The sequence below is a fragment of the Nanorana parkeri genome, unplaced genomic scaffold (genome assembly GCF_000935625.1).
Source record: "Nanorana parkeri isolate BGI_ZX_2015 unplaced genomic scaffold, ASM93562v1 scaffold470, whole genome shotgun sequence".
NCBI lineage: Eukaryota > Metazoa > Chordata > Amphibia > Anura > Dicroglossidae > Nanorana > Nanorana parkeri.
In genome coordinates, this window is record NW_017306738.1 from 706,565 (window position 1) to 733,086 (window position 26,522).

Genomic DNA, 26,522 nt, shown 5'->3' on the forward strand with positions numbered 1-26,522 from the left:
TTGTGGCTGCATGAGTAATGTCCTGTGTTCTTTGTGCTGTGGCTGCATGCGTAATGTCCTGTGCGTTGTGCTGTGGCTGCATGTGTAATGTACTGTGCCCTGTGCGTTGTGCTGGTGTGTGTTGTGCCCTGTTTGTGTTTGTTTGCGTTATGCAGGGCAACTAGTGGCGAGTAACTTTTCAGGCCTGGCTAGTGGCTCATGACCTGAAATTTTGAGCCCTGGCATAAATGTTTAACTGTGGTCTCTTAAGATGCAAGTAGTGTTTTAGGTGGTGTTACAAAACCATGACATATTTACTGATCAGCCAACGTGAAACCATTAAATTGGTGCTTGCAAATGCATTTTGACGCATTCTCAATCGGGGTACTTCAGTTCCCGGGCTGCTGTCCCAGCAAATGTCAACACTTTGTGGTAGTGCTGAGTGCTGGTCCACTTCCTCGTGCCCAGTTCCCCGTGGCATGTAAGGCCACCGATCATAGTGATGTGCCAGTTGGATTCATCCCTACTAAGGGCCATGAGTTGCTGTTTACAGCAGCCTGAAACTATGGGCCCAAATTATAGAAGTTTGCACAAAGTACACATAGTATCATTACATGCATGCATAGTAGTTCTGTCAGTACCCTCTGCTGTACTTCAATAGGATTTCTCTCTACTCTCTTTTGTTGCGCTTTGACTTAAAAGTTAAAATTTGGCTTCACATTTCAGGGTATGAAACGCTTTGAGGCTAGAAAAGCAGTCTTAGAGTCTCTGAAACAAAAAGGACTATTTAAGGAGATAAAGGACAATCCTATGGTGGTCCCAGTATGCAGGTAACATGTTCATACAGTACTCTGATCAGCTGACTATTCAATGAAACATTTTTAATGGATGTGAGATCAGAGTGGTTTTTGGTCCTTATGAATTATTAAATTTTGTTTTCTGCATTTCCTTCTTTCTTCTTTAGTCGATCCAAAGATATTGTGGAGCCCCTATTAAAGCCTCAGTGGTATGTACGCTGCGATGAGATGGGGAAGAGGGCAGCAGATGTTGTGCGGGATGGACACCTGTCAATCAAGCCTGAATTCCACACCAAGACATGGTTCAGTTGGATGGACAACATCAGGTGACTAGTAATGTGATCACTGCACCATTAGCCTAAAGGAAGCTTATGTCACCAGCGCTTGGGATTCACACAGCTCTGGTTCTCCTATGGACCAACTAAATTTTATATAAATATGTAGGTTGCCATTGCTGAGTTCTTTCAGAAAATGCTCATTGACTGGTTGTCTATGGTGTCAATGGTTCCCGCGTCACTGACCTAGGACAAGCATGGTGCAACTGAAGCCAGAAATTCAGATCTGTAAACTTATTCTAGATTAGTGACTAAAACCTATTGAAGGCATCAGTTTGGCATGCCAACTCTCATTTTCAGAAGCATTGGTCAGCAGTGGCTTCCAACATATTAAAGTCAGTACAAGTTTTGTTTAATTAGCTGAGGGCTGTAAAGCAATGAACAGCTCTTCTGTGTGTGGAGAGAGTTCAGCTCATCCTGAAAAATCTCTAACCACCATTAACTGAAAGACTGCAGTGTGCATACATTGTCTTTGAGTTCTCTTCTATTGTCCATTGAGGGACACATCTCTGAAGAATTCTGAGCTGTGGGGTTATACCGCATTTTACAGTAATAACAAAATCCTATTTTTTTTCCATTTGATTTTGTTCACGTTGTGTTATCTTCCCAGAGATTGGTGTATATCACGGCAGCTGTGGTGGGGTCACCGAATTCCAGCCTACTTTGTCACCATCAATGACCCTTCAGTACCAGTGGGAGAGGTGAGCTATTTGGGGTGTAATGAGGGTGGTGTAGACAGGAGAGTGTTGGGCAAATAATTAGCTGGAGGGGATAAAGTTAGGGATGTCACGTATAGAGATTTTACATGGTCCAGTTACTGTAAATGTTGGACTCCTCACAGGACACAGATGGCAAGTACTGGATCAGCGGTCGTTCAGAGGACGAGGCGAGACAAAAGGCAGCTAAACAGTTCAACGTGGCTCCTGAAAAAGTGTCACTTAAACAGGGTAAGCTCTTCAAAATGGGCATCACTATGCTATATTTCTTAAAGGGGCTCTGTCACTGTTTGTTTTTATATTTGCTTTGCTAATATATAGCAGCTTACTACACCTTAGATCCAGTGACCGCAGCCATGGGGCATGACTCCGATAGGCAGATGCACGATGGGATTTAAAGTTTCAACACAGCTGGAGTGCTAAGGTTGCTTAGAGAGACTCTGTGGGTAGTATCACAAAGGGGCATTTACAATAGCCACGTTCCTTTTGCATAGGCCTGTCCCTGGTTCCCCTGTAGAGGTAATTCATTTCAGGATTTCCCTTAGCTTACTGAGCCTGCAACACAGATACCATAACCTGTGCAGTAGAAAGGAAATGCTGTGGATGACCCGCTTGAGGTATGCGAGACCTGAAACTTAGAAACATCAGGTTATTACCTCTAAAAGTATTGGGACCATGTAACTTGATGTCTTTGGGATGACTGTCTTTCTTTTTGTTCTGTAGATGAGGATGTGCTTGACACGTGGTTTTCCTCTGGTATCTTCCCGTTCTCCATCTTTGGCTGGCCCACTGAGGTGAGAAGTTCTGCATAAGATTGTTTGTGACATCAACTTGATATCAGTATTGAGTTGAAAAGGGAAATATGTTTCACTTCTCAGACGTCAGATATGATCTTAGGCTGACATGTTATTGGTTGCTGTCCACCATTGCTTATTACACTGTTTTGGTAAATAAGTATAATAGTGCTTTATTGCAGTGTATAGCACCATAAGGTATTTAACTATTCTATGACAGCGTAATGCATATATGTGGCAGCACTGCAGGAGGGCTTGAATGCTCAGCTGCCACATAAATGCATTGCTGTGTTGTTCTAGGGTGCACTTAATTGGCATCCCCAGAACTGTGACCGAGCTATCACTAACAGCTCACAGCCAACTACCGACAATATGGAGCCCATAAGAAGGGGTTCAAATTAAAGAAGAACTCTATACATAATTATTCTTAACCCTTGCGGCGGGGCTACCTCTGCACCGCAAGGGTTAAGTGCTCTTTTTCGCCTAGGGAGGAAAATAAAAAAAGATATATTCACCTGAATCTTGCAGCCGGCTGGCTGTAAAACCGGTCCCTGTCGTCTTACTCCCCCTCTGCTCCAGCGGTCTAAGGTCCTGTGAGTCATCATGTTCTATGTAGTGTATAGGACAAAAGGATGATGAGGGACATTCCATCATTGGAGTGGAGGAAGAGACAGGCGGTAGAGACCTAACTAGGGTTTTAGCTGGATTTTCGGTAAGATTGGAGTTTTCCTTGTATTGGAAATACTGTTTGCATTATCATTTCTTATGGTGACCATATTGTAGATGGTGTTGAGACTTGACATGCTTATCTCTTTTAGTCCGAGGATCTGAACGTTTTCTACCCTGGTACGCTCCTGGAGACAGGCCATGATATCTTATTCTTCTGGGTGGCTCGAATGGTGATGCTTGGCCTCACACTGACTGGGAAATTGCCATTTAAAGAGGTACGCTATTTTCTTTGTGTTGACCTTGAACACACACGAAAACAGCATATTTTTGTTTAGTTTCTTCTTGTTTTATGGCTAATACAGTTAAGCTTTTTTAAAACATTTAAGTGAATTTGTCAGTAGAACAGGAACAACGTATAAAAACCTGAACCTTGACTGCAGCTGGCAATAGAGGGGTTGGAATGAATTAGAAGGTGTTGGGACATAACCTGGTATATTCTTTCTCTGTATACCCCATTCATTCCAAACCCATGACACACAGGGTACTTAAACTGTTTACAATCTTGCTAAATTTTGTAAACCCAAGTGTACCGCTGCTATGCACGTTAGTTGAACAATTGTATCCTAATGTGGAGAGGCTCCTAGTTTTTTTTTTTTAATACTTACATGCACTAGTGCTAGGCCTGCCATACAAAAGCACACAGAGCAAGCATTTTTTCTGTACTATCATATGATGATCTCTACAAATGTGGAGCATAAACAATTGTATGGGTTATAGAGGTTAGTGTCACTACTCATCAGGAAGAACAAATCATTTTCCCTGTATGTGTTGATAAGGTAGAATTAAATAGGCATTTCATATAACAGCCCTATAGGCACAAGGGGGATGTCACTGAACATGTGTTTTGTGGATGTGTATAGTTTAGTCTGCAGGTCAGCAACCAATGCTCAGGTTCCCCCTTGAATGATCACATTTAGAGGCATGGACACATTAATCCCACCCCACTTAGTCTGTATTCATGTTTACATGCATGATGTCGCATGTGGAGTATATGTTGAAGTCTAACACCAGGTAAAGTAAAAAATGAAAAAATATTCACCCAGCAGGGGTTTAAAACAAAATATCAGCCCTGGCTGCAATACTCACTTCTTTTCTAGTGGTTTCCCCCTCAGTAATACCTTTCTGCAGCTCGATGCTCTTACACTCTGTTCATACCTAGGCGTATCGAATATGCACGTTTCGTGACGCGCGTTTTTACCGCGATTCGCGGTAAAAAAAAAACGCGCGACAAACTCGCGTTTCCGAGGGCTACTTGGCTGTATCCCAATGGAAACACGCGACAAAAACGCAGCAAAGAAGCTCATGTACCTTTTCAGGCGTAGGCCGTTTGGTAGCGTTTTCAGACGTGCTGAAATACGGCAAGGTGTGAACCATACCCATAGAAAACAATGGGATTTTCATGTTTGAGCGTTTTGTAGAGCGTTTGTAGAGCGTTGAACGCGCTAAAAAACGTACAGGTGTGAACCAGGCCTTAGTCTTCTAGGTTGAATGATGTTCAGCACCTCTTAACCCAGAACACTGAACATATCCTGTGAGTGCAGGGCATCATGGTCTCACCCCCTGTAGGGGGTCTCGATGGTGCCCTGCACTCGCATACAATGATGCAGAGGTGACATAAGCCCTGCTTTCTACAGTAAAAAAAATAATTAATAAATAATAATAAAAAAAAAATGTGTGTGTATATAGAAAAAAATTAAATATATATATACACACACACACACACACATACAAGCAATGGGGTTAGGGGGTGACTGGGGAAGGAGGAGCCCAGAGTTTAATTATAATATATATCATCCCTTTGACAGCTAGCAGTCTTTGTCTCACTATTGCTCTGCTGTTGTCTTTTAGGTGTACCTGCATGCAATAGTGCGTGATGCTCATGGGCGTAAAATGAGCAAGTCCCTTGGAAATGTCATTGATCCCCTTGATGTGATCAAAGGAATAACCCTGGAGGTAAAGAAAGAACATGTGGAAAGGTAAAGAGTGGCAAATGATGCTCTTCCTACTACTCATCAGAATTATTTTATCTTCCTAACAGGGACTTCACACTCAGCTGGTGGAGAGTAACTTGGATCCCAATGAACTGGAGAGAGCCAAGGAAGGACAGGTAGGTGCTGATTAGACAGCTTTAAATGAATAGATAAATAAATTGCTAAACCGCCCCCCTATCTCAGCTGCTTACGCTCCTCTGTGGAATCCTCTTTAGAGCTGTCTGTGCCTGCACCTTGACTTAGATAGAGTCGTATAACAAGAATCTTCTGTTTTGATATACAGCTCTATTTAAGCCAATGGTGATTTCTTCAGATTGACTGTAAACATCGGCAGAGGGTGCAACAGAGAAATAAAATCCACATACGCAGCTGGGGTGGAGACGTTACTGCCGTTTTTTGTTTGGTAGCAAAAGCTTATTAAAAGTATACAATGACTTCAATGACATCATTTATTATGTGCTAGGTTTTTATCTTACACTAAACCAGAGCTTCTCTTTACCCATCAGAAATTTGACTACCCCAGCGGGATCCCTGAATGTGGCACAGACGCCCTGAGATTTGCCTTGTGCGCCTACACTAGTCAGGGTAGGTGGTCTCCTGTACACTGCACTGAGAATGTATATTTTAAACGTCTTTTTAAAGGGAAAGTTAAAGTGTATGTAGACCTAAAATATTAAATGGGAAAAAAAAAAGTTCCTTACCGTGCCATAAAAGCAATGTCAGATCTACTTGTTGGTGTTGCCAGTAGTTGGCCTTTCAATGCTTCTTTAGTTGTTTCCTAAGCAGGAGCAGTGTTGTCACCCTGGAGTGTGTGCAATACTACACGCTTATGTGCCAGCACACACAGCCTTGCATCTCACAGTGAGCCGCACCACTGAACAACCAGCACTCAGACCCCGTTCACATGTAGCGACATACCTTTGCAGCGGCCGGGATAGCGCGACTTTTGGGGCGACGTTCCAGCGACGGTAGTGCGACCTTCTCCGTCGAGCTCCATAGAAAAAAAGCAAAATCCGCCGAAAAAAGGGTCCGGTAGAAGCGACTTGCGACTGTGACGAGCGACGCGCGACATGGAGTTAAGACAGCTCCATTGAATAGCATTAGCCGGCAACTTCTCGCGATATCGCGCGGCAAAAATGCGCGATACGTCGCTACATGTGAACGGGGCCTCAAGTGGCATTGTCCACATTGTGATTGACAGCGGCTTCGGTCTGTTGTTCTGGCTGCATACTTAGCTTTGTGCAACAAAGGATAACCTGGCCAAGTGACCGGGAGGAACTGTGCACCTCTATCTCTGCCGCGGGCGCACAAACCAGAAAGTGGTGGGTGGGATGGGCACAGCAGGCAGATTTAAAAATGAGAAAAAAGAAATCATCATGTTACTATACGGAAGATGAAAGGTCAATTTATGTTTTTTTCTGGTATTTCAGATCTTAGAAAATCTAGAAAACCTCAAATTTACCAGGATCCATAGTGACTCCTGATGTTGCCTATTGAATACTGCAAGTATGAGATAGTGTATTGCTAGAGAGTTGTAATATGAAAGAGGGTAAAGATCTTAAAGCAGCCATAAGCACTGTGCACTGTTAGATGGGATAGTAAGAGGAGTAGTAAGGGGCACTTTCAGGTAAGGGTGGTATTGATAGCGGGGGTGAAATTTATGCTAATCTCAATAGGCTTCAAGGGACATTTGAAGCTAAAGTTTAATCTGCTTAGAGTTGCCTTCCCTCCACCCTTCATCAACATGCTAATAACAATTTGAAATAAAACCTTTCTGTAAGGGAGGAGTTATGCAAATATCAAAAATGCTGTCGTGGTGGGTGGAAGTCTAGAGCAGTAGGCATTCCTAGGTAGATTGAATTTACATGCAGATCAATCTAGACAATGCCCACGTGTGATGCTGAGCATCCATGATTTTTCAATCACTGAAATTTTATGCAGTGGGCCGGGACTGTCAGAGGAGTGGAAAGTGATAGATGATGCTGGGCCTCCTATTGCCAGGAAATAAGGTCTGACTTGCTGTTGCTTCTAATGCACATTGTTAGAAGCTCACAGTGTGCACTGAAATATGAGTAAGCAGGCTGGAGTTCAGCTTTCAATAGAATGACAAATATCTCAATTTATGTTTACATAAGGGAACTTTTTTGACTTTTTTTTTTTAAATGGCTGTATTACTTACATTGACATGGACATATCTTTCTCTGCCAGGACGTGACATTAACCTGGATGTCAACAGGATTCTGGGTTACCGTCATTTCTGCAACAAACTCTGGAATGCAACAAAGTTTGCCATGAGGGGTCTGGGAGATAAATTCACACCTTCAGACTCTTCACTGGTAAGTGATTGTTTCTGTAATGAGGTCTTCTGATCATTTATATCATAACTTATCCAAATGGCTAAATCATTGAAAATCATATCTGGGAATCTTCTACCTGCTCATATAATTGTAACGTTATTCAACCCCAACACACGGTATAATCAAAAAAGACAAACAAAGAGCGCCACCTCCATGTGAAGGATCATTTATTAAAGAATAAAATAAAAAATGTAGTCGCAAATGTACGTAGGACAAAGCGCAGTAATGTGCACGGACTACTCTCACAATGGAACCTTTAAGAGGGGAATCCCTTTCAGACACACTGCTGTCGTCAGTCTCTGCTGACTTTCCTCACAGCTGTGTCTCGTGGTTTACGTGTTTCAGGGGCACGCCCCTTTCGTCAGAACCTTGGATCCTTCACATGGAGGTGGCGTTCTTTGTTTGCCTTTTTTGCATGTGCTGATAAGAATCCCAAAATCTCTTAAGCTGGCCATACACCTTTAAATTATCTGCAGATTTTCTATGGTCAGATGGAAAAGGTGCAACAGATTCCTCCATCTACGCTAAACTGTGTGGATGGAGTAATCTCCACCTGGGCCAAGCTTCCGTAATCTTGCTGGTCGGCCCCGCTGGCTCTCAAAACACCTGAACAATGTGTGCATCCAATCAGATTGGTCAGGTATTTTGACAGCCAGCGAGGCCGACAAGCAAGATGCTTAAGCTTGGCTCAGTGGGAGATTGGCTCAGCGGGAGATTCCACATAGCTTAGCATAGATGGAGGAATCTGTTGCACTTTTTCCATCTGACCATAGAAAAATCTGCAGAGAATTGTAAGGTGTATGGGCACCTTAAGATGAGCAGTTTCTGAACAGAAGAGGAATAAGGTCCTGAAAGGGACGGTCAAAAGTTTTAATTTTTTTGGCGCTGAGACAGTCTTTTCTCACGGAAAGTGAGATGTGAAACGTTTGGAAGGAAATATGACCCGAAGTCATGTATCTGTGAAGCCCCCGCTCCTGATTTGTATGAGTCTTATATATACACAACCAGTACTTCTGAGTTAAAGAATTCTTTAATGTTCTGTTTTAGATTTGGGTTTGTTTGTGTGATACATATAGACAATTATATTGGATTTATGTGTTTTTTAGCCCACCGGTCAGGAAAGTTCGGTTGATCTTTGGATCCTGAGCCGTCTCAGTCTGGCGGTAGATCTGTGCAACACAGGTTTCCAGAATTACGACTTCCCGGGAATTACTACAGCAGTCTACAACTTCTGGCTGTATGATCTCTGTGACGTCTACCTGGTAAGTAACCCGATTTATTTTCTCCTGCCTCTCAAACCATTTGTGGTCGTCTTTACTGCATCTCCTCCATCACCGACCTATTTTGTTTTTTGGTTCTTTAACCCTTTTGTTGCCACCAGTGGGAGCACTGACATACAAACAGGTGGGAGTTTGTTCACCTTCTCACACTGAGCTGTCCGCTATTCTATGGAAACGATGACTTCCACATGTACTGTATCCAGGATCATTATGGTAGATGTCAGAATGGGGTGCGGCAGGAGACCAGTGAACGTCTGGGTTCAGAGATTGCATTCCTTGGCCTACGTGACTGAGGGATATGCTAAACAAGCATGATTTGTGCTCGGTTAGCTTTAACCTTCTTGGCGGTATTCCCGAGTGTGGCTCGGGGTTAATTTTCAGTGCCAAAAGCGGTAACCCCACACTAGGGATTACACAGCGCCCACTTACCTTGTCAACGATCCCCGCTGTGTCCTCCGGCCGATGCCGGCATCCGTCTTCCGGGTTCCGTCCCTTGCGAGCGTGCACGTCGCAGGGATGGCGGAACCGGCGGGAATTTTAAACGGAAAAAAAAAATAGGAACAGAAATATTAATAAATCAGACCGCCAGGGAGGTTAAAAGAGTGCTGAGGTGTCATGATGGGTCAGAAACCCTGTCACCCCTGTTTAAAATACCACATTGTGAGTGTATCAAGCCCCCTTGTTATAACAATAAAGTTAACTAAAAATGTAAAAAAAAGTTTAATAAGTATACAACCCCCCAAAGTGTTTTTTTAAAGCCCCCCCAACATACACGCACATATGAATGCAAATATGCACGTCGGGCTTGTCTGCATACAAAAACGATTGTGGCACACATTGGGTATTGCTGCAAGCGAGTGGGAGTGGAAATTCTGGGGTTATCATTCATAGTTAACTCTACAGTTAAGGCTGCAAAGGCTTTTAAAGCATCACCTATGGACAATTTGGGGTACCGTAAGTTTTCACCATTTTTGTGTTTATGCCATTTTAAGACCTATTTTTATTCTATATACATGACGAATCCTCGCTTAATACTATCTTCCACCTTCTCTGTCTCTTTTTTCCAGGAGTGTTTGAAGCCCGTGTTCGCTGGCTCAGACGAAATCGCCATCGCCGTAGCACAGCATACGCTTTACACTTGTCTGGACGCCGGTCTCCGCCTCCTCTCCCCCTTCATGCCTTTCCTTACAGAGGAGCTTTACCAGCGCCTACCCCGAAGATCCTCCGAGCAGTTCTCCAGCATTTCCGTGGCTCCTTATCCCGAGGCCACCGAGGTGAGCACCACCGTCTCATCCGTATACTTTGTGTATTTGTCTTTTTCGAAATAATTACTGACTGTTGTAAACATGAAGATTTAAAATTGCTTTGCAACATGTTATTTTAATGAAGCTGAACTTTAATATATAATATAATATATATAATTATTTATGTATACTTACACTGGTCCAGCATGGCCCAAGGTAATTATACATATTTTATACCTGGTAGGGCCACACAAATACTTTAAACCACTGTAGTAGCTGCAGTTAAATACAGTGAACTTCTAGGTCCTGTGCTGGCTCACTTCCCCTCTGTCAGAATGTTTACTCTTTTAAATAAACAGTTTTCTATTTATGAAAACAATGTGTAGAATAATATGTATAGGCCTTATAGTTTAATTCCTTTTAGCCCCAATAGTTCTGACACCTCTGCAGTGAAAACACGGGGGATCACTTGCTTGTCACAGCAGCCATTCAGAGAAGGCCTAGTATTTTTATTAATGAATACTAGATGTTCTCTGATTGGACGAGGGGCGCTGGCGGGATGTTTTTATGACACCAACCCTCAGATTGGGCACCAAGGCATAGAAATAAACCACCGCTCCTCTATGGCTTTAGCAGGAGAAAGACAGCTGGGTGCTCGCTCCGCCCAAACAAATATCTGTTATCCATGGCAAACATAACTCAGCCGGGATTTGTCTGATGCAGGTCAGGAAATGAAAGCAAATGCCTGGTTCCTAGAGGTATCACAAAGACAGTTTGTATACAACATCCTTGAGGTTTTCCGAAATTGCCTTAAATTGTAACCATTCCTTTCTGGTATTTGTATTTGCTGCCTGCAGTTTCACTGGAGAGACGAAACAACTGAGAGGAATATGGACCTTGCATTGCTCATAGTGAAATCCATCCGGTCTCTGCGCGCAGATTATAATCTCACCAAGACTAAAGCTGACTGTGAGTACTCGCTGACATTTTAAAGATAAATGTATATGGTAATAAAATACAGAAAATGTCACCTGGAATAGCTTTCCGCCCAAGAGCAACGGGATTCGAGGAAGTGACCACTAGATGGCGCGATTATTATGTTATCATTTTCTGGCGAATGTGTGGTACAAAGAATTAACGCAGAACTCCAGGCAAACCGCTGCACAGCCTGGCAAGTGACCTCACAGTTAGAGTGTAAAGGGAATACAGTAGTGTCCTCTCTCCACTCCCAGCCTGTTGATTGAACATTAAACGAGAATCAAGAGACATATTTAGATAATTTCTGTGCTCACTGTGCTGTCTCCTCTTAACAGCATGTTCCTTGCCAGCACATTTGTATGCAGCACACTTTACTGGCTTCCAGACCAGTCTGGAAGTAAGTCTGAGTTGCTCTGTATTAGGGATTCCAAGAGCCAAATTTAGTGTACATACACTTATTGCATCAAAGTAAGTTTAATGATTTATGAATTAATACAGAGTTATGTTAAAGTGATGCTAAACTCAGCAGTTAAGTCTTAAAAATGCATTCAGGTACCTCCAACTATTAACAAAAATGTATCGTATTTGTGTATCACTCGCTGTAGATCCTCCAATCATCTCTGAATTAGTGCTGACACTGTCCTTCCTTCTGGAGGGCGACTACTTTTGTTCCCCATGGTCCCTGTGTGTGTTGTAAAGTAGTCACCGCTCCAAGCTCGCTCCCGGGATGGACTACAATCTCATGTTTAGTTTAATAATTTATTTTGGGACTCTAGTCCATCATGGGAACGAGCTTGGAGCGGTGACTACTTTACAACACACACGGGGACCATGGGGAACAAAAGTAGCCACCCTCCAGAAGGAAGGACAGTGTCAGCACCAATTCAGAGATGATTTGAGGATTTACAGCCTAGTTTGAGGCCTCGGTCACACCAGACACAGTACGTTCCGGCCTGATTCTGGCCTGAACGCACTGCATCGCATTGCGGCGCACTCATTTTGTTGTGGGGCAGGAGGGGGTGTAGCAGTCCATTGAAGCGAACGGCACCGTAGCCACGCCCTCCAGGCGCAATGCAATTAGCCGCATGGGAACGCAAGGCACATCAATGCCTGCGGTCTGGCCCGAACAAAATAGTTCCTGGCAGCATTTTGTTCGGACCGGACCGCAGACATTGATGTGCCTTGCGTTCCCGTGTGGCCGATCACATTTTGGCTGGAGGGCGTGGCTACGGTGCCATTCACTTCAATGGACCGCCACGCTCCCTCCTGCCCCACAACATAGTGAGCCAGCCCCAATGCGATGCAGTGCGTTCCAGCCAGAATCGGGCCGCGACGCACTGTGTCTGGTGTGAACGAGGCTTTAAGATTTAACTCCTGAGTTTAGTATCACTTAAATGTTATGTTTTCTGCCTCAAGTTCTGCTTTAAGCAGCCATCCCTATCAAAAGTAGGATAACAATGGGGGCGCGAGGTGGGCAAAGCCTCTTGCTGGTCTTGGGGCTTCATGTGCTATGACAAAGTTCTTGTTCTATTCCTTTCCTCCTCGGAATTTAGAGTGTTACAACCGGCAAGTATTCCCAGTCATCCTGTTGTATATTCCATAAGGTACAATAAAACTTCTTGGAGGGAATTTATCAAAACTGGAGCAGTTTCCCATGGTAACCAATAACCTCTCTTCAGTTTGTTCAGTTAAGATTTGAAAATGAAAGAGAGAAGCTGATTGGTTGCCGTGCACAGCTGCTCCAGATTTTGATAAATTCCCCTAATTATATTTACTGTGGAAGTGTGAAGACCTGGGAACATAAACACAGAGATGTCATCAGTGGACTATAAATAGTTAGCAAAGTAACTCTCCAACACAAAGGAAATGGGGTTTTTGAGATAACTGAAAATCGCAATTTATGACTTGAAAAATTGGCAGGACCTGAATGTTAATAATGAGGGTTTTCAGGTCCTTCCAACCCTTGTCTCCCATGCCATTGCTGTCCCTATCTGAACCATAGCAAAGCAATTCACTACACTTTATTGCTGCTTAATATTGGGAGCGCTCTTATTTGTTATGTTTATGGCATTGCTTCAATCTTTAGGCCTCTTCTTTGTCTTTTCACAGGACTTTGATCATGGTTTTCCTGTGTGTGCTCCCACTGTATAGGATGTTGTTTCTGTTAAGGAGTGGCCAAGGCAGTTTTTATGTTATTTAGACTTTGGACTGAATGTATTTGTATAATAGCCGTTGACATTGCAGTTGTATTTTAACAGGCCATAAAATATAATATGCAAGGGTAATCGGCTATCGTGGCCTGCTGTTATTTGACCTGAAGTGAACCGGTCTTTTATTTATTATGTTTATGTAATAGCATTGCCATTCAGAGTGCATAGATTGATTCCCATTAGTCCCTGACTGAGAGAAGGTTATATTCTAATGGCACTTCCAAAGTCCCTGGCACACCGTAGTTAATCTGTCATTGTATATTTTCTGCAGACAGTAGCTCTGGAGGGAATTTAGGTTTGGACTCCAGTGCTAAAAGACCATAGTGCGGACTATAGTACTAGCCATAGTGTTGACTTTGTTGTGCTCCTCTTGAGAGTAACTGCTTGAGCCTCTATACTAGCATCCAGTATATCATTCTGGATGTCAGGGTTCTATGGCCAAGTTTTGCACAGGAACATCTTGAGGTTTAAACCATTACAGCTTGGCCTTAAAGTGCGTGTCTGCACAAAATAAGAAAAAACATATGCAGTACATCTCCGCAATGCAATACATACACATTTCCCCACAATAATATACTTGTTGATCTGTAAGAAATCCAGTGAGCCATTATTACTTCACAGCAGTTTCATATTGATAACCATTTGGCACTGCCTCACACCAGATATTCTCTCCCTCTGACCTCATAGGTTTCGTGAAGTGTGAGGATGCTGATGCTAGGACTGTGGTTGCTGCTTATACCCCGTACATCACTGTCCTCTCCTCTACCCGCACTTTGGTGATCATGCAGCCTGCGGACCCGGCCCCAGAGGGCAGTGCTGTGAACACCGCATCCGATAAAGCCACCGTCTACCTTATTCTCAAGGTGAGCCCTGCTAGGCAATGGCTGCCACTGGACAGCACAGCGGGTCACTCTGCTTATGTGGAATCACTGAAATACACAAGGTAATATCGAATATTGTGTCTCCTGGCAGGGTCTTATTGATGTGGAGAAAGAGCTAGCTAAGCTGCAAGTGAAGAAGGCTGAGCTGAGCCGACAGCTAGCGAAAATGTGGGAACGGGTGACTGGAGCAGATTACCGAAGCAAAGTTCCCACAGCAGTACAGCAACAAGATGCCGACAAGGTGAGTTACAGCTCGGAGAAGACAGAGATGCATGGTGCTGTGGCTGAGGAGAGCTGATGTTTATAAGCTTTAATTCTATTAGGTCACTGCCAGCCTTTCAATAATGATGCAGCCTCTGCTCTCCTTTCTACTTAGCTTGTCTCCACATTCTTCTCCCTCCCCCTCCTCTTCCTCTGCATCCATCTCCCTCTTCTCTCTTCTTCTCCCCCTTGCTCCTCTTCTATTACACAAACCTTTTCTCTCTCCACCTATTTCTCCTCCTCTTCTCTCTCTCCCCCTCCCTCTCAGCCACTCAATTCTCTCCTCACTCTCTCATTGCGCCTCTCTCCTCACTCTCTTTCTCTCTGTCCTCATTCTCTTCACCTTTTTCCTTCTCTTTTCACGCCTCTGTCTTCTCTTCACTCACTCCTCTTCACTCACTCCTCCTCTTCCCTTCCTCTCCTCCTCTTCCCTCCCTCTCCCCCTCACTCCCTCTCTCCTTCCTCTCTCCTCTTCTCTCCTTCCTCTCTCCTTCCTCTCTCCTCTCCCTCCCCTCCCTTCCTCTCTCCTCTTCTCTCCTTCCTCTCTCCTCTTCTTCTCTCCTTCCTCTCTCCTCTTCTTCTCTCCTTCCTCTCTCCTCTTCTTCTCTCCTTCCTCTCTCCACTTCTCTCCTTCCTCTCTCCTCTTCTCTCCTTCCTCTCTCCTCTTCTCTCCTTCCTCTCTTTTTCCTTCTCTCACTGCCTATTTCTTCTCACTCCTCCTGTTACTCTTTTCTTCCACTCCCTCCTTTCCAATTGTTCCTCAACTTCTCTCTCCTCTTCTTACTCACCCTCCATCCTTTAATCATTTTCTTCTTTTCTCTTCTCTCCCCCCCTACTTTCTCCCTGCCTCCACTCCTTATTTCCCTCTGACATCTCTATCTGGAAATGCTGGTTGCCTCGCTGTCATGTCCCTCTCGCATAAGTACTTTGAGTCAGTCACTAAGAACAAGTATTCCTCTAAGGATCTATGACTTTTCCTGGACTTTACTGATCTGCATACTTGTTTTGGATCAGTGACTTAGAAATTATCGGAGCCAAAGAATCAGTCTGACAGCCAAGCAACCAGCATTTCTCAGAAGAACACAAATGGCAGCGTGCATATTTCTGTCATAACAGGTTTAATCCTCACGAGCTCATCTTCTAATCCAGATGGCACTCATTTCAAGATATTCAATATTGGTGAAATGCTGTGAAAAATTTGTTTTCGGTCACATTTACAAAGGAACAATCTCAGCCAGATAATTGAATTGCATGTCAGTGAAAGATTTATTTAACTGTTAACCCTTCATCTTCCCCTCTAGATGAAACAGTTTGAGACTGAGCACCAGAAGGTGGAAGAAGCGCTGAGTAGTTTTCAGAAGATGGTCTAGTATTTTATTTATTTTCCACTTGCTCAGGATTGCAACAAGAGCCCATATGCTGCTCCCAAAAGTCCCTTTTTTAACAAAATAAGAAAAACGTCTAGAAAGACCCAATGTATGTGAATGATGTATCATACAACAATGTAATAAAAACTATAGAATCCTGTACAAAGGAATTACTGTGTCATCGTTTGTGAAATACAAAAAATAGCTTTGGTAACTTCTGATAGAAGGAAAAAAGAAAAAAAAATCTCTCCCTCTCTTCCCCCCTCCATCTACTACTCTACTAGATAGACATGCTACTTTTTCCCCTGTAGCCATCAGATTGATATCCCATCACTTCCTATCCTTGTGACACCCAGTTACTGGGACAGGGAATGAGGGGAAACTTTCAAATGGGGGACACCAATAACAATTGAAAATGTGTGCTACACCCTACCCTTGCTGCACTGAAATGCTAGGCAACATTATGAGCTTGCCAAAGTTCTCCTCTGCTTGACCACAGAGCACTACCTCTCTCCTTATCCCTGTAACAAAAGTGGAAGGTGTCCTGCAGTCCAGCAGACAGAGAGGGACAGACAAAATATTAGGAAATGTGTATGTGCTGCAGAGTTTTGCTTTCTTTTTTCTTTTGCTCAGACATACAAAGCAAAAATTAATTTTCAAATGAAAACATTTGCTGGTCTGTTCTGCCAAAAAAATTGCTTTCCATTCTTGCAAACAATAGGTTTTAAGTAGTAAATTGGCTGTGGTGCAATGGGGCAGTATAATCCTGGCATCTGTAAGAGCTGGGTGCCGGAAAATGTGTGAGCGAGGGGGTAGATCTCACATTTCTGAACAGACTCGGAAGAAAGTATGCAGTGCCTGCTTGCAGATTATGGAAACTTATACGGGAGCACAATGCGGATTCAGTTCATATTTACATCTCCAAAGTCTGGCAATTGTTGCATTGTTTGCAGTATATGTCCTGACCCTTCATTAAGAAAAAAAATACTTGGCGCTCCTCGTGCTTCCCTTTGTATTGGTCTCTATTGATTTTTCAGAGATCGTGACAGGCTGTGTTCTAAGCAGTCTACCTAACGAGATGCCAACAGATGACCAAACTCTGCACCAAAAGCCTTATTCCAGCTGATGTGATGATTCAGCAATGTGGAGGATGACTAAGAGGAGCAAAAATGTATTTAGAAAAGGAACACATTTAAAAAAAGCCATTTAAAATAAAGACTAATTATAATACAGTCTACACGTAAAGGGCCCCTAAATACAAAGATTTTATTAACATTGACCTGAACTCAAGATTTGCTATCTTATAGGGAACATCTAGAGATGTTATATGTGCCTAAGTAGTACTCTGACTGAAAGATTTCCCTTTTGTCCTTAATTCTTCCTAAAATATTATAGTGCATATCCTCTGTCTTCATTCGTGCAGCTGGATATGTGAGATCAGTGTGAGATCATCTAAGGCACGGCGTCTCAACCTTTGTAATCTCAGGACCCACATTTGACCTTGGTCATTAAGTGGCGACCCAAATCGCACTGCATTAGGGTACTGTGCGTTTTGGTGTGGGCATACGAACTGTGGGTGGGAGGTGCCTTTGGGGTACCACTCAAATGAATGGCAAAGCAACACACCTCCCACACCAGAATGCACGGTAGGTGTGATTGCATGGTACAGTGAGTTAATCGCACGGTACTATGCAATTATCGCACTGAAATACATACACAACCACAGACCCATTCTCACACATACACAATTTTTTTTTTTTAAGGTCCACCCAGTCTCCCTACCTTACCAGAACTGGAGTGGATCCTCAGCCTGGGGTCCATTGTGGGCTGCTGTGCTGTAATGAGGCTCCATCCATATGTGCATTGCTTAGCTCCCATGCATGCCCGTAGAGGTGACGGGAGCCAGAATGTGATGTCGCCCTGGTCCAAGCACCTCTTACAGGACACGCGAGGGAGCTGTTAGAAATGCATGAATGGATGAAGCTCCCTTGCGGCCATAGCCCCATCCCACCTCAAGCTGACACTTGGTGCTGGGGAGCATATTTTGAATGGCTCCTTATCTATTCTGTGCTTGCTGCACCTTTCCTGCTGCTTCTCCAGGGGGACAGCTTTGACATGAGGAAGCAAAACCCTGCCCCCTGCTAAGATGGCCACCTGTACATAGGCACAGTCCAGAACAAGCTTCTCTGTTAAATAATTACATCACTACTGGATTTATGCATACTCGCATGTATCTAATGTCTTTCACATGTACCATTATAAAATTTTTGTAACTTGATTATACATACCCATGTTTGTACTGTGTGTACTGTACACGTCTTCAGATAATAAAAGAATAAAAAATAAATAATTACATCACATAATGTGGGGAGCATGTCTCTCTGCTGCGAGGTTTATTATAAAATGCCTTGAAAAGGATATACACCCGTTGTATATAGAGCTGATTTTCCAAACCTTGATGGCAAGTATCGACTATCTGTAAAGAGGAAGGTGCTTCTAGGAGTAGACTTAGTAGTCAATTGGACCTAGAGATATGGTGTCACTCGCCTTCGTGTAGTTCATGTACAGAGATTGGTTGTTGGAGCTAGCGGGTTTCTGCCAGCAGGAAGCTGTCGTGGTATAAGAATGTTATCAGCGATTTGGCAAGGTGACCACCCTTCACGTGGATGGCATGTTGTGTGTGTATATATAGAAAGAGATGGTGAAGATCACTTAGTGTAGATAAGATTCTGATTCTTCTTCACATGGATCCTATGTTATATAGAAGGAGATAGTAAAGGTAGCCTGGTGTAAATAAGATTCTGATTCTTCTTTACATGGAACGCATGTCGTATAGAAGGCAATAGTGAAGATCGTTTGGTGCGGATAAGATTGTGATTCTTCTTCCCATGGATCCCATGTTGTATAGAAGGAGTTGGTGAAGGTTGCCTGGTGTAGATGACATTCTGATTCTTCTTCACATGGATCCCATGATGTATAGAAGGAGATGGTGAAGATCTCACAGTGTAGATAAGATTGTGATTCTTCTTCACATGGATCCCATGATGTATAGAAGGAGATGGTGAAGATCTCACAGTGTAGATAAGATTCTGATCCATCTTCACATGGATAGTGTTTATATAGTAGGAGATAGTGAAGACTTTGATTCTTCTTTACATGGATCCCATGTTAAATAGAAGGAGATGGTGAAGGTTACCTGGTGTAGATGACATTCTGATTCTTCTTCACATAGAACCCATGTCATGTAGAACAAGATGGTGTAGATAAGTTTCTGATGATTCCTCACATGGATTGACTATTGTGTATATAGTATATACATACAATATTGGATATGGATGGATATATACATCTCTATAATCTCAATGTATACAGCTGACCTAAATGGGGTTTTTGTTTATACAACAAAGTCAAAGCTTTTCTTTTAAAAATAGCCACTTCCTCATGAGCGTATTGATAAACTAGCATGGGTGTAAGGGTGGCTAGAGAGTAGAGGAAGTGAAAATGTCATACACGGCAAGTAAGGCGGAAGGAACAAAGACCAGGATAGTAAATAAAAACTGGCTAACACTAAGGTAATATATCGGGATCTCCCAAGCTGATAATTTTTTATTTAGGCGCCATTCACATCTGTGCACACTACAGCAACACACACAGTACGTGGTGCATTGTGGTACCATTGTGCTGCAGAAAAAATAATTGTGCAGGTCTGTTAAAATCTGCATTGTGGTGCGTGTGTGGTAAGGCAGCAGTAAAGTCTGAATAGACACTTGGGGACCATTTACAATTCTGTATTGTAGTATTGCACGTAAGTATTAAAGGTTCACCTGCACACCATACAGCAGGGGTCCTCAAACTACGGCCCGCGCGCCAGATCCGGGCCGCCAGGGTCCTTAACCTAGCCCGCTTGGCATAGGCTTTAAGGCCGGATTAAAGTAGGGGCTAAGGGAGCTGCAGCTCCAGGCACCTACCTTAAAATAGGCCCAACCGCCCTAAACAACATATAGCAATCCATCAGCCGGCGGTGTCTGGGGAGAGATTGGCATTCCCCCGTCCCCGCCTGGGTGTCGGGGAAGAGACACAGGCCGTTCCGGAAGCTTGACAGCTTCAGTGTTCGTGCTGCTCTCTCATTTCAGGGCGCCCGCCGAGGCACGGGACGTACGAAAGCCTGGCAAATCAAATGCCAGGCTTCCTTTAGCAGTGTAACGTCAGTGCGGCTGCGCCCCTCCAACTTTGGGCGCACTCCTGGACGGCGGTAAGAAGTTTGAAGACCCCTGCCATACAGTACAGTATATAGAGCTTCAGATATGAATGTTTGGTGGGAGAAGTGACGACACAAATGGTGCCGTGTAAGATACAGTTAGAAAGAGAAGTCACCAGCACTCGATTTTACGTGCACTATGTGGCCCGGAGGAAGGGACCCTGCGTGGCCCCGAACCGTTGGCTTAATGATGCAAGTGACAGTTCAATATATAGTGCTTATACTTCTTGTACGAAATATCAGGTGCTGGTGACTTCTCTTACTAGTAGGATTGCACATGACATGGATTGCTGGGTTGCAGTGCTATTAATTTTAGATAGCACCCCAATGCACTTGGCGAAAGGCCATAGCGAGCCACAATGCACGACATTGCATGGTAGTGTGTCAATCTCCGATGGCATTATCGAATGTTCTGACGAGATTTTTTTTTTTTGTATGAATGTTAGTATGAAATTCTAACCATGTCTACCCAGCTCCACTGGGAATCAAAAACTAACACACTTTGGCTGGAACTACACTTTAAACCGAAATGTTGGCCATCCAATGGGTGTCTTAACTTACTGTATAGGCGGCCTATAGCAATGTCCATCTTGTCTACTTCTGCACTGAGGTTATGGTACTCAGTGCCTCATGGACTGGTTCTCCGTTTCTTGTATCACCCTTTGCATGTCTCTTCTATGGGTAGGTGACAGCTGTGTGTTAATGATATTTCTCAGTCCCTGTAGAAGAAGCACACAGGAGTTAATTAGCGGGAGGAACTCTCAGAGGGGAAAATGTCTAATCCTATTCACAGAAATCTCTGCAAATAACACGTTACACTGAGAACGGCTTTAGGGAGGAGAGAGCTGGAGTAGGACAAAGGCAGATTGTTGGTGGAGTGCAGGGTAAAGGTGACCACACATAAGATGTTAATAGCAAAAGAAAAAAAAAATTAACCTGTTACCTACCATGGATGAAAAGGGCGACCCTGGCCTTCCTACGTGTTACCTAAAACCTTTGCAGAAGTCACATGGTCTCTGGCTACCAGGAGCATTGTGAGTGTTTGTGGTTGTTCGAGTCTACGGAGAATCTTTTATTTTCAAGCAGATACACCGTAGACTTGCAAAGGGATATAAAGATCAGCAGCGTGTGTTTAATGATATAATATAATAATAATTAGCGATGCACCGAAATGAAATTTGTAGACCGAAACCGAAATAAAGAAAAAAATTGTCAGGCCAAACCGAAAATAATTTTTTTTTTTCCCCCAACAAGATGGCCGCCGGCTGGCGTCACTCAGATGTCCTCGCACCTCTCGATCCTGTCACGGCTCTCTGCCGTGACGGGAGGGGCTGGATTCCCCCCTCCCCGCTCCGATCCGCCAGCGCTGACTGGCGGAACGGTTGGGACGGGTACAACTGGCTCTGCCTCTAGATAGGCAGAGCCAGCTGTCAGTCACACAGCTGGGCAGATCCCGGCACAATTGTCTGGATCCGCTTCAGCTGCGGCGTCTTAGTATACCGCGAGCTACAGCAGTATACTGAGCCTAGGGTGACGGGAGGATGCTAGTTTGTGTCCTCCCATTACCCTAAGGAGAACTATGGGGAAAAGCCTTAACCTCTTAGTTCTCCTTTCATACTACTACAACTAATAGTTAACAGCCAGTATAACATTATCATACATACATTGGGTTAAACCAAACTACGTCTAATAATTACCAGCTGGTATAACATAATCATATGGGTTTGATGTGTCTATTTGAGGTTTATTAAATTTTTACCAAGTATTATTGATTAATATATATTCAGTATTAGGTCAGCGCGGTAGCTCAGTGCTTGGCCCCTATGCCTTTTATACTGTGGACCTTGGTTGCAATGTCAGCCAGGGCTCTGTATGCATGGAGTTTGCCTGTTCTGGTGATTCTATGGAATTGTCCGGAATGTGATGGAACAGATATCATACACATCAAATATTTGGGCTGGTGGGGTGCCTCACCTGCCACGAACCTCCCCGCGCGTCCCTGCAATGCATATTTGTGAACCAGACGCATTGAAAACAAAGGGATGCTAAGTATGTTTTATTGTGTTGTAACGTGCGCAAAATGATGTATAGGTGTGAACAGAGACTTCCACATCCACACTTGTGAGTTTTCATAGTTATGCTTTTTTGGCGTGTTTATGAGCATTTTTGATTAGTTGGATATTTGTAATGCATTTTATAATGCGTTTTTATGCTTCATGCATTTTTGTTTTGGCCAATGACAAACAATATCTGCTGATGCTTATGTTGCAATACTGATGCTGGTAGGAGGAGGAGACTGGTTATGTGCAAAAACATGTCAAAAACGCTAAAGCGCATGTACATTTGTTTTTCATGAGCTCTCATTAAAGTCTTTGGGGCCAAAAAAAACGCTCTATAGTAACAAAATAAGCACTTTTATCCAAGTCACACAGCAGTGCAACCCATATTGGGCCTTATAGAGAATAATGGGATTCCTCTTGTTGTGTATTGCAGCGCAGAAAATAGCACAGGCATGAACGAAGACTAAGAGGTGTATTTATAAACATTCCTCAGAAGCATTCACCCTGTGAATCTCTGTGAACGTTCGTTTTGTGTGACTAGAGGCACAAATGAAAGTTCTCAGTATCTTCTTTTTTAAATGTAATGTAATACCACATTATGGCCACTAGATGGAGCCGAGGAGCATAGGAAATTAATACATATTTCCTATTCTCCTCAGCTCCATCTAGTGGCTATAATGTGGCATTTTTTACTTACATTACATTTGACCTGAAAAGAAAACATATCTAAGAACATTTGTTTTTGCCTTTATTCACACAAAATGAACATTCACAGAGATTCACAGGGTGAATGGCTCTGAGCATTGTGAATGGCAGACCATTTGCATATTGGGAAAGTCCACAAACTAGAGTGCATGATAAAGCGGAACTCCAGGCACAAAAACTTTCAATTAAATATATTCCACAATATTCACAAAGGATATAAATCCACTTTGTGTGCACTAAATGCCTTTACAAACCCAGATTTTACCCAGTATCTGTGACCTCATCACTGGGCTGTACATAGCCTGTGCAGAGAGCAGAGCTGTAGGAGGGGCCCAGTTGGCTCCACCTACTAGAGGCAGCCTGAGGAAAACTAAAGGAGGGGGCGGAGACCAGTCACCCTGCACAAAGAGATAGAGCAGCAGTGATTGGTCTTTATTACGGGAAGGCTCCAAGTCTCACACTGGATTACTGCACAGATCTGGAAGAAATACACAAAGCCCACCCAGCCTCAGGGAAGAATACACAGGACTCTGGTATGAGGACAATATTTGCTCATTGCAGAGTTCAGCTGTAAGGCAAGTTGGAGCCAGCTGGAAATTGGTTGCACTGCTGCCTGCAATGTCGTAACCTGGCCATACACTATGCAATGTTATCTGTACAGTCTCTTGAAGCTTACTACACACATCACAATCTCCTCTGGATCTACCAACAACTAGTACAGGGGCCAGCTGGATACACATTGGTCGGATGAATGAAGTAGGTCAATATATTACAAAGTTTCGGTAAATCTAAAGCTGATTGTACAAACATTGTATAGTCAGAATGAAAAGCGTATGGTGACCGTTAGATTTACCAAAACGATGTAATATGAGGACAAACCTGAACAATCCATTCGATTAGTGTCAGACAGACAGGCATGGTAGATCCAAAGCCGATTGTACAATCAGATTGAATAGCGTATGGTCAGCTTTGGTGTATCACCAGCTTCAGCTTATTTAATAAATCAGTGCAAGTTCTTAAGAGTGTAACCAATCAGAATTGATCATCTGAAGCCACGGTGGATGCTGATTGGTTCCTCTGCACTTTATAACTCTTATTCTTTCTCCATCTATAACATTTTCTGCATTTTGCTTTCTCCTGCTCCCCCCCACCATGGTTTTTGTGGGAGCACAAAGGACTTATGACCCGTGTCTCCCGCACACAATAGAGCGATGTACACAAAGCCCTGGATTAAAGGGGACACAACCCTTCCGAATCAGTTCCCCCTGAACGTTTCCACTTCTCCCCGTATCCTCCAATCACACCGGAGCTGATACGAATACAGTCGTACTTGTGAATTTTATTCCCCTGACTCAGCGTTTGCGATCTCTTCGTTGGTTTTTTTTTGTTCGCCTTTTTTTTTTTTTTTTCAACTGATTGCTTCCTTTTTTTTGTTACCCTCCCTCCTGCCTCAGGTCCTTTGGCGTCGTGACAACACAAAAATAAATACGAGCAGCCGGTGCACCCTATTGTGGCAGGGTGACCAACGTCTCCTTTAAGGGGAGGGCGGGACCTGTCATTGACTCGGCTGATAAACAGTGCGAAGTGGCGAGTGTATGCCGAGAGATTAGAGTGAGGACGCCGGAGGCAGATGGACAGAGCAGTGCAGGTGCGGAGGGCATGTGAGTCTACACTGCTGTAATACTATCCCTGTGAAGGCTTAATCGGAGCTGCTGTTATCATAGGTGTGTAATAATGACTTATTACTGATCAATGCAATCAATGCCTGCCATAGATGTGTGACTTCAGGGCGTCAGGGGAGGGCAATTGGGTAAATCGGGTAAATCTAAAGGAGATTGTGCAATCAAACTGTAAAGTGTATGGACGGCATAAAGGAAATTGTACAAATTGTGCAGGTTTGTCCTCATATTACATAGTTTTGGTAAATCTAAAGGAGATTGTACAGATTGCCGAGTGTATGGCTTAAGACATTTTATGCAGCAATGCAACCAATGTCCAGCCTGCTCAGAAATATTCCCCAAAATGCCTTAAAAATCAGCAAATATTGTCCTCATACAAGAGTCCTGTGTATTCTTCCTGAGTCTGGGTGGGCTTTGTCTATTTCTTCCAGATCTGTGCAGTAATCTAGTGTGAGACTTATAAAGACCGTTCACTGCTGCTCTCTCTCCTCGTGCAGGGTGACTGGTCTTGTCTCTGCCCCCTCCTATAATAAAGACCGCTCACTGCTGCTCTCTCTCCTTGTGCAGGGTGACTGGTCTTGTCTCTGCCCCCTCCTGTAATAAAGACTGCTCACTGCTGCTCTCTCTACTTGTGCAGGGTGACTAGTCTTGTCTCTGCCCCCTCCTGTAATAAAGACTGCTCACTGCTGCTCTCTCTCCTTGTGCAGGGTGACTGGTCTTGTCTCCACCACTTCCTGTAATAAAGACCTGTCACTGCTGCTCTCTCTACTTGTGCTGGGTGGCTGGTCTTGTCTCCGCCCCCTTCTTGTAGTTTCCTGCAGAGGGTGGAGCCTGCTGGGCCCCTCCTACAGCTCTGCTCTATGCACAGTCACAGTGATGGTGTCACCACTACTTTTCAAGGTAATATTTGAGTTTGTAAAGGCATTTGAAACACACAAGGTTTATTTATATCCATTGTGGCTATAAAGGAATATATTTAGATTAGATGGTTGGTGTGCCTGGAGTTCACTTTTAAATAATTAATAGATGGATTAACTACCATTGCCAGACACCCACCAATTAGTTATAAGGTCAGGTTTGGGCCGAACCCAGAAGGAAACTCAGCTGCGGCCAGGGAATTCCGCGCCTGCAGCTGCACATAAGGAAAGGGTGGGATGCTGTGATGTCACTGACCTTATATGGTTACATGGCTATATTAGTTCAAATACATTTACCTAATATGGGCATGTGGCCATATAAGGTCAATAACTTACAAGAATCCCGCCCGCAGCTGATTGGGCGGGAGGCCCATGTAGATTCAGTGTTCGGAGGAGCTCAAGTTTGGATCGGGTTCAGTGGAAACCTAAGATCATCACAACTACCAATCAGAAACTGCAAAGTCAAAGGAACCAGGAACACAACCCGTAGCTGTACCTCATACATAAAGTCTGATAAGAAAATAATTTTCTGTGCATATCTTTACGACATATGGGACAAAGTCACATGAGCAATATTCTTTATTATGGGCGCCATATGCAGCTTTGCAGGTAACAGCTGCTGGACATCATCACTAGTTCTCACGTACATGCAACGTTTCCAGGAAGATCGTTCTCTAATCAGACCACACATGCCACACTTCCAGATGAAAATATGAAACATCTTTTACTATTCACTGTCCTTCTGGCAGCAATAGGTTGCCAGGATCTGTTGTGGCCATTTGTGCATCATACACGGTCCACAACTAGATGACCGGTCACTCTACATCAGCGTTTCTCAACCTTTCTCAGTCGCAGCACCCTTCAAAAGTATGCAAGATCTCAAGGCACCCCAGTCTGAAATGTAAAATACAAAGAGACCTTATCCCAGATAGGGCTTTGGTAAGGATTTTAAGAGGGGGACCCCATGCAAAGACATACAAAAAT

At 43.6% G+C, this 26,522-nt stretch overlaps 2 protein-coding genes across 2 annotated transcripts in view; both read left to right on the plus strand.

Annotated features, from left to right (window-relative positions):
- Positions 1 to 16,080, plus strand: part of VARS (valyl-tRNA synthetase) — a 34,495-nt gene extending 18,415 nt beyond the window's left edge. The window contains exons 16-31 of the mRNA XM_018560656.1: positions 706 to 809; positions 944 to 1,102; positions 1,722 to 1,812; positions 1,953 to 2,058; positions 2,551 to 2,621; positions 3,440 to 3,565; positions 5,199 to 5,303; positions 5,389 to 5,457; positions 5,848 to 5,926; positions 7,550 to 7,677; positions 8,805 to 8,960; positions 10,046 to 10,252; positions 11,080 to 11,191; positions 14,098 to 14,273; positions 14,383 to 14,532; positions 15,854 to 16,080. Of these exons, the coding sequence (XP_018416158.1) occupies positions 706 to 809; positions 944 to 1,102; positions 1,722 to 1,812; positions 1,953 to 2,058; positions 2,551 to 2,621; positions 3,440 to 3,565; positions 5,199 to 5,303; positions 5,389 to 5,457; positions 5,848 to 5,926; positions 7,550 to 7,677; positions 8,805 to 8,960; positions 10,046 to 10,252; positions 11,080 to 11,191; positions 14,098 to 14,273; positions 14,383 to 14,532; positions 15,854 to 15,922 (1,908 nt within the window). The 3' untranslated portion in view covers positions 15,923 to 16,080. The remainder of the gene's footprint in view (positions 1 to 705; positions 810 to 943; positions 1,103 to 1,721; positions 1,813 to 1,952; positions 2,059 to 2,550; positions 2,622 to 3,439; positions 3,566 to 5,198; positions 5,304 to 5,388; positions 5,458 to 5,847; positions 5,927 to 7,549; positions 7,678 to 8,804; positions 8,961 to 10,045; positions 10,253 to 11,079; positions 11,192 to 14,097; positions 14,274 to 14,382; positions 14,533 to 15,853) is intronic.
- Positions 16,081 to 25,496: 9,416 nt separating this feature from the next.
- VWA7 (von Willebrand factor A domain containing 7) overlaps positions 25,497 to 26,522 on the plus strand; it is a 32,365-nt gene continuing 31,339 nt past the window's right edge. Inside the window, exon 1 of the mRNA XM_018560628.1 lies at positions 25,497 to 25,521. The gene's annotated coding sequence lies outside the window, so the exon portion shown is untranslated. The remainder of the gene's footprint in view (positions 25,522 to 26,522) is intronic.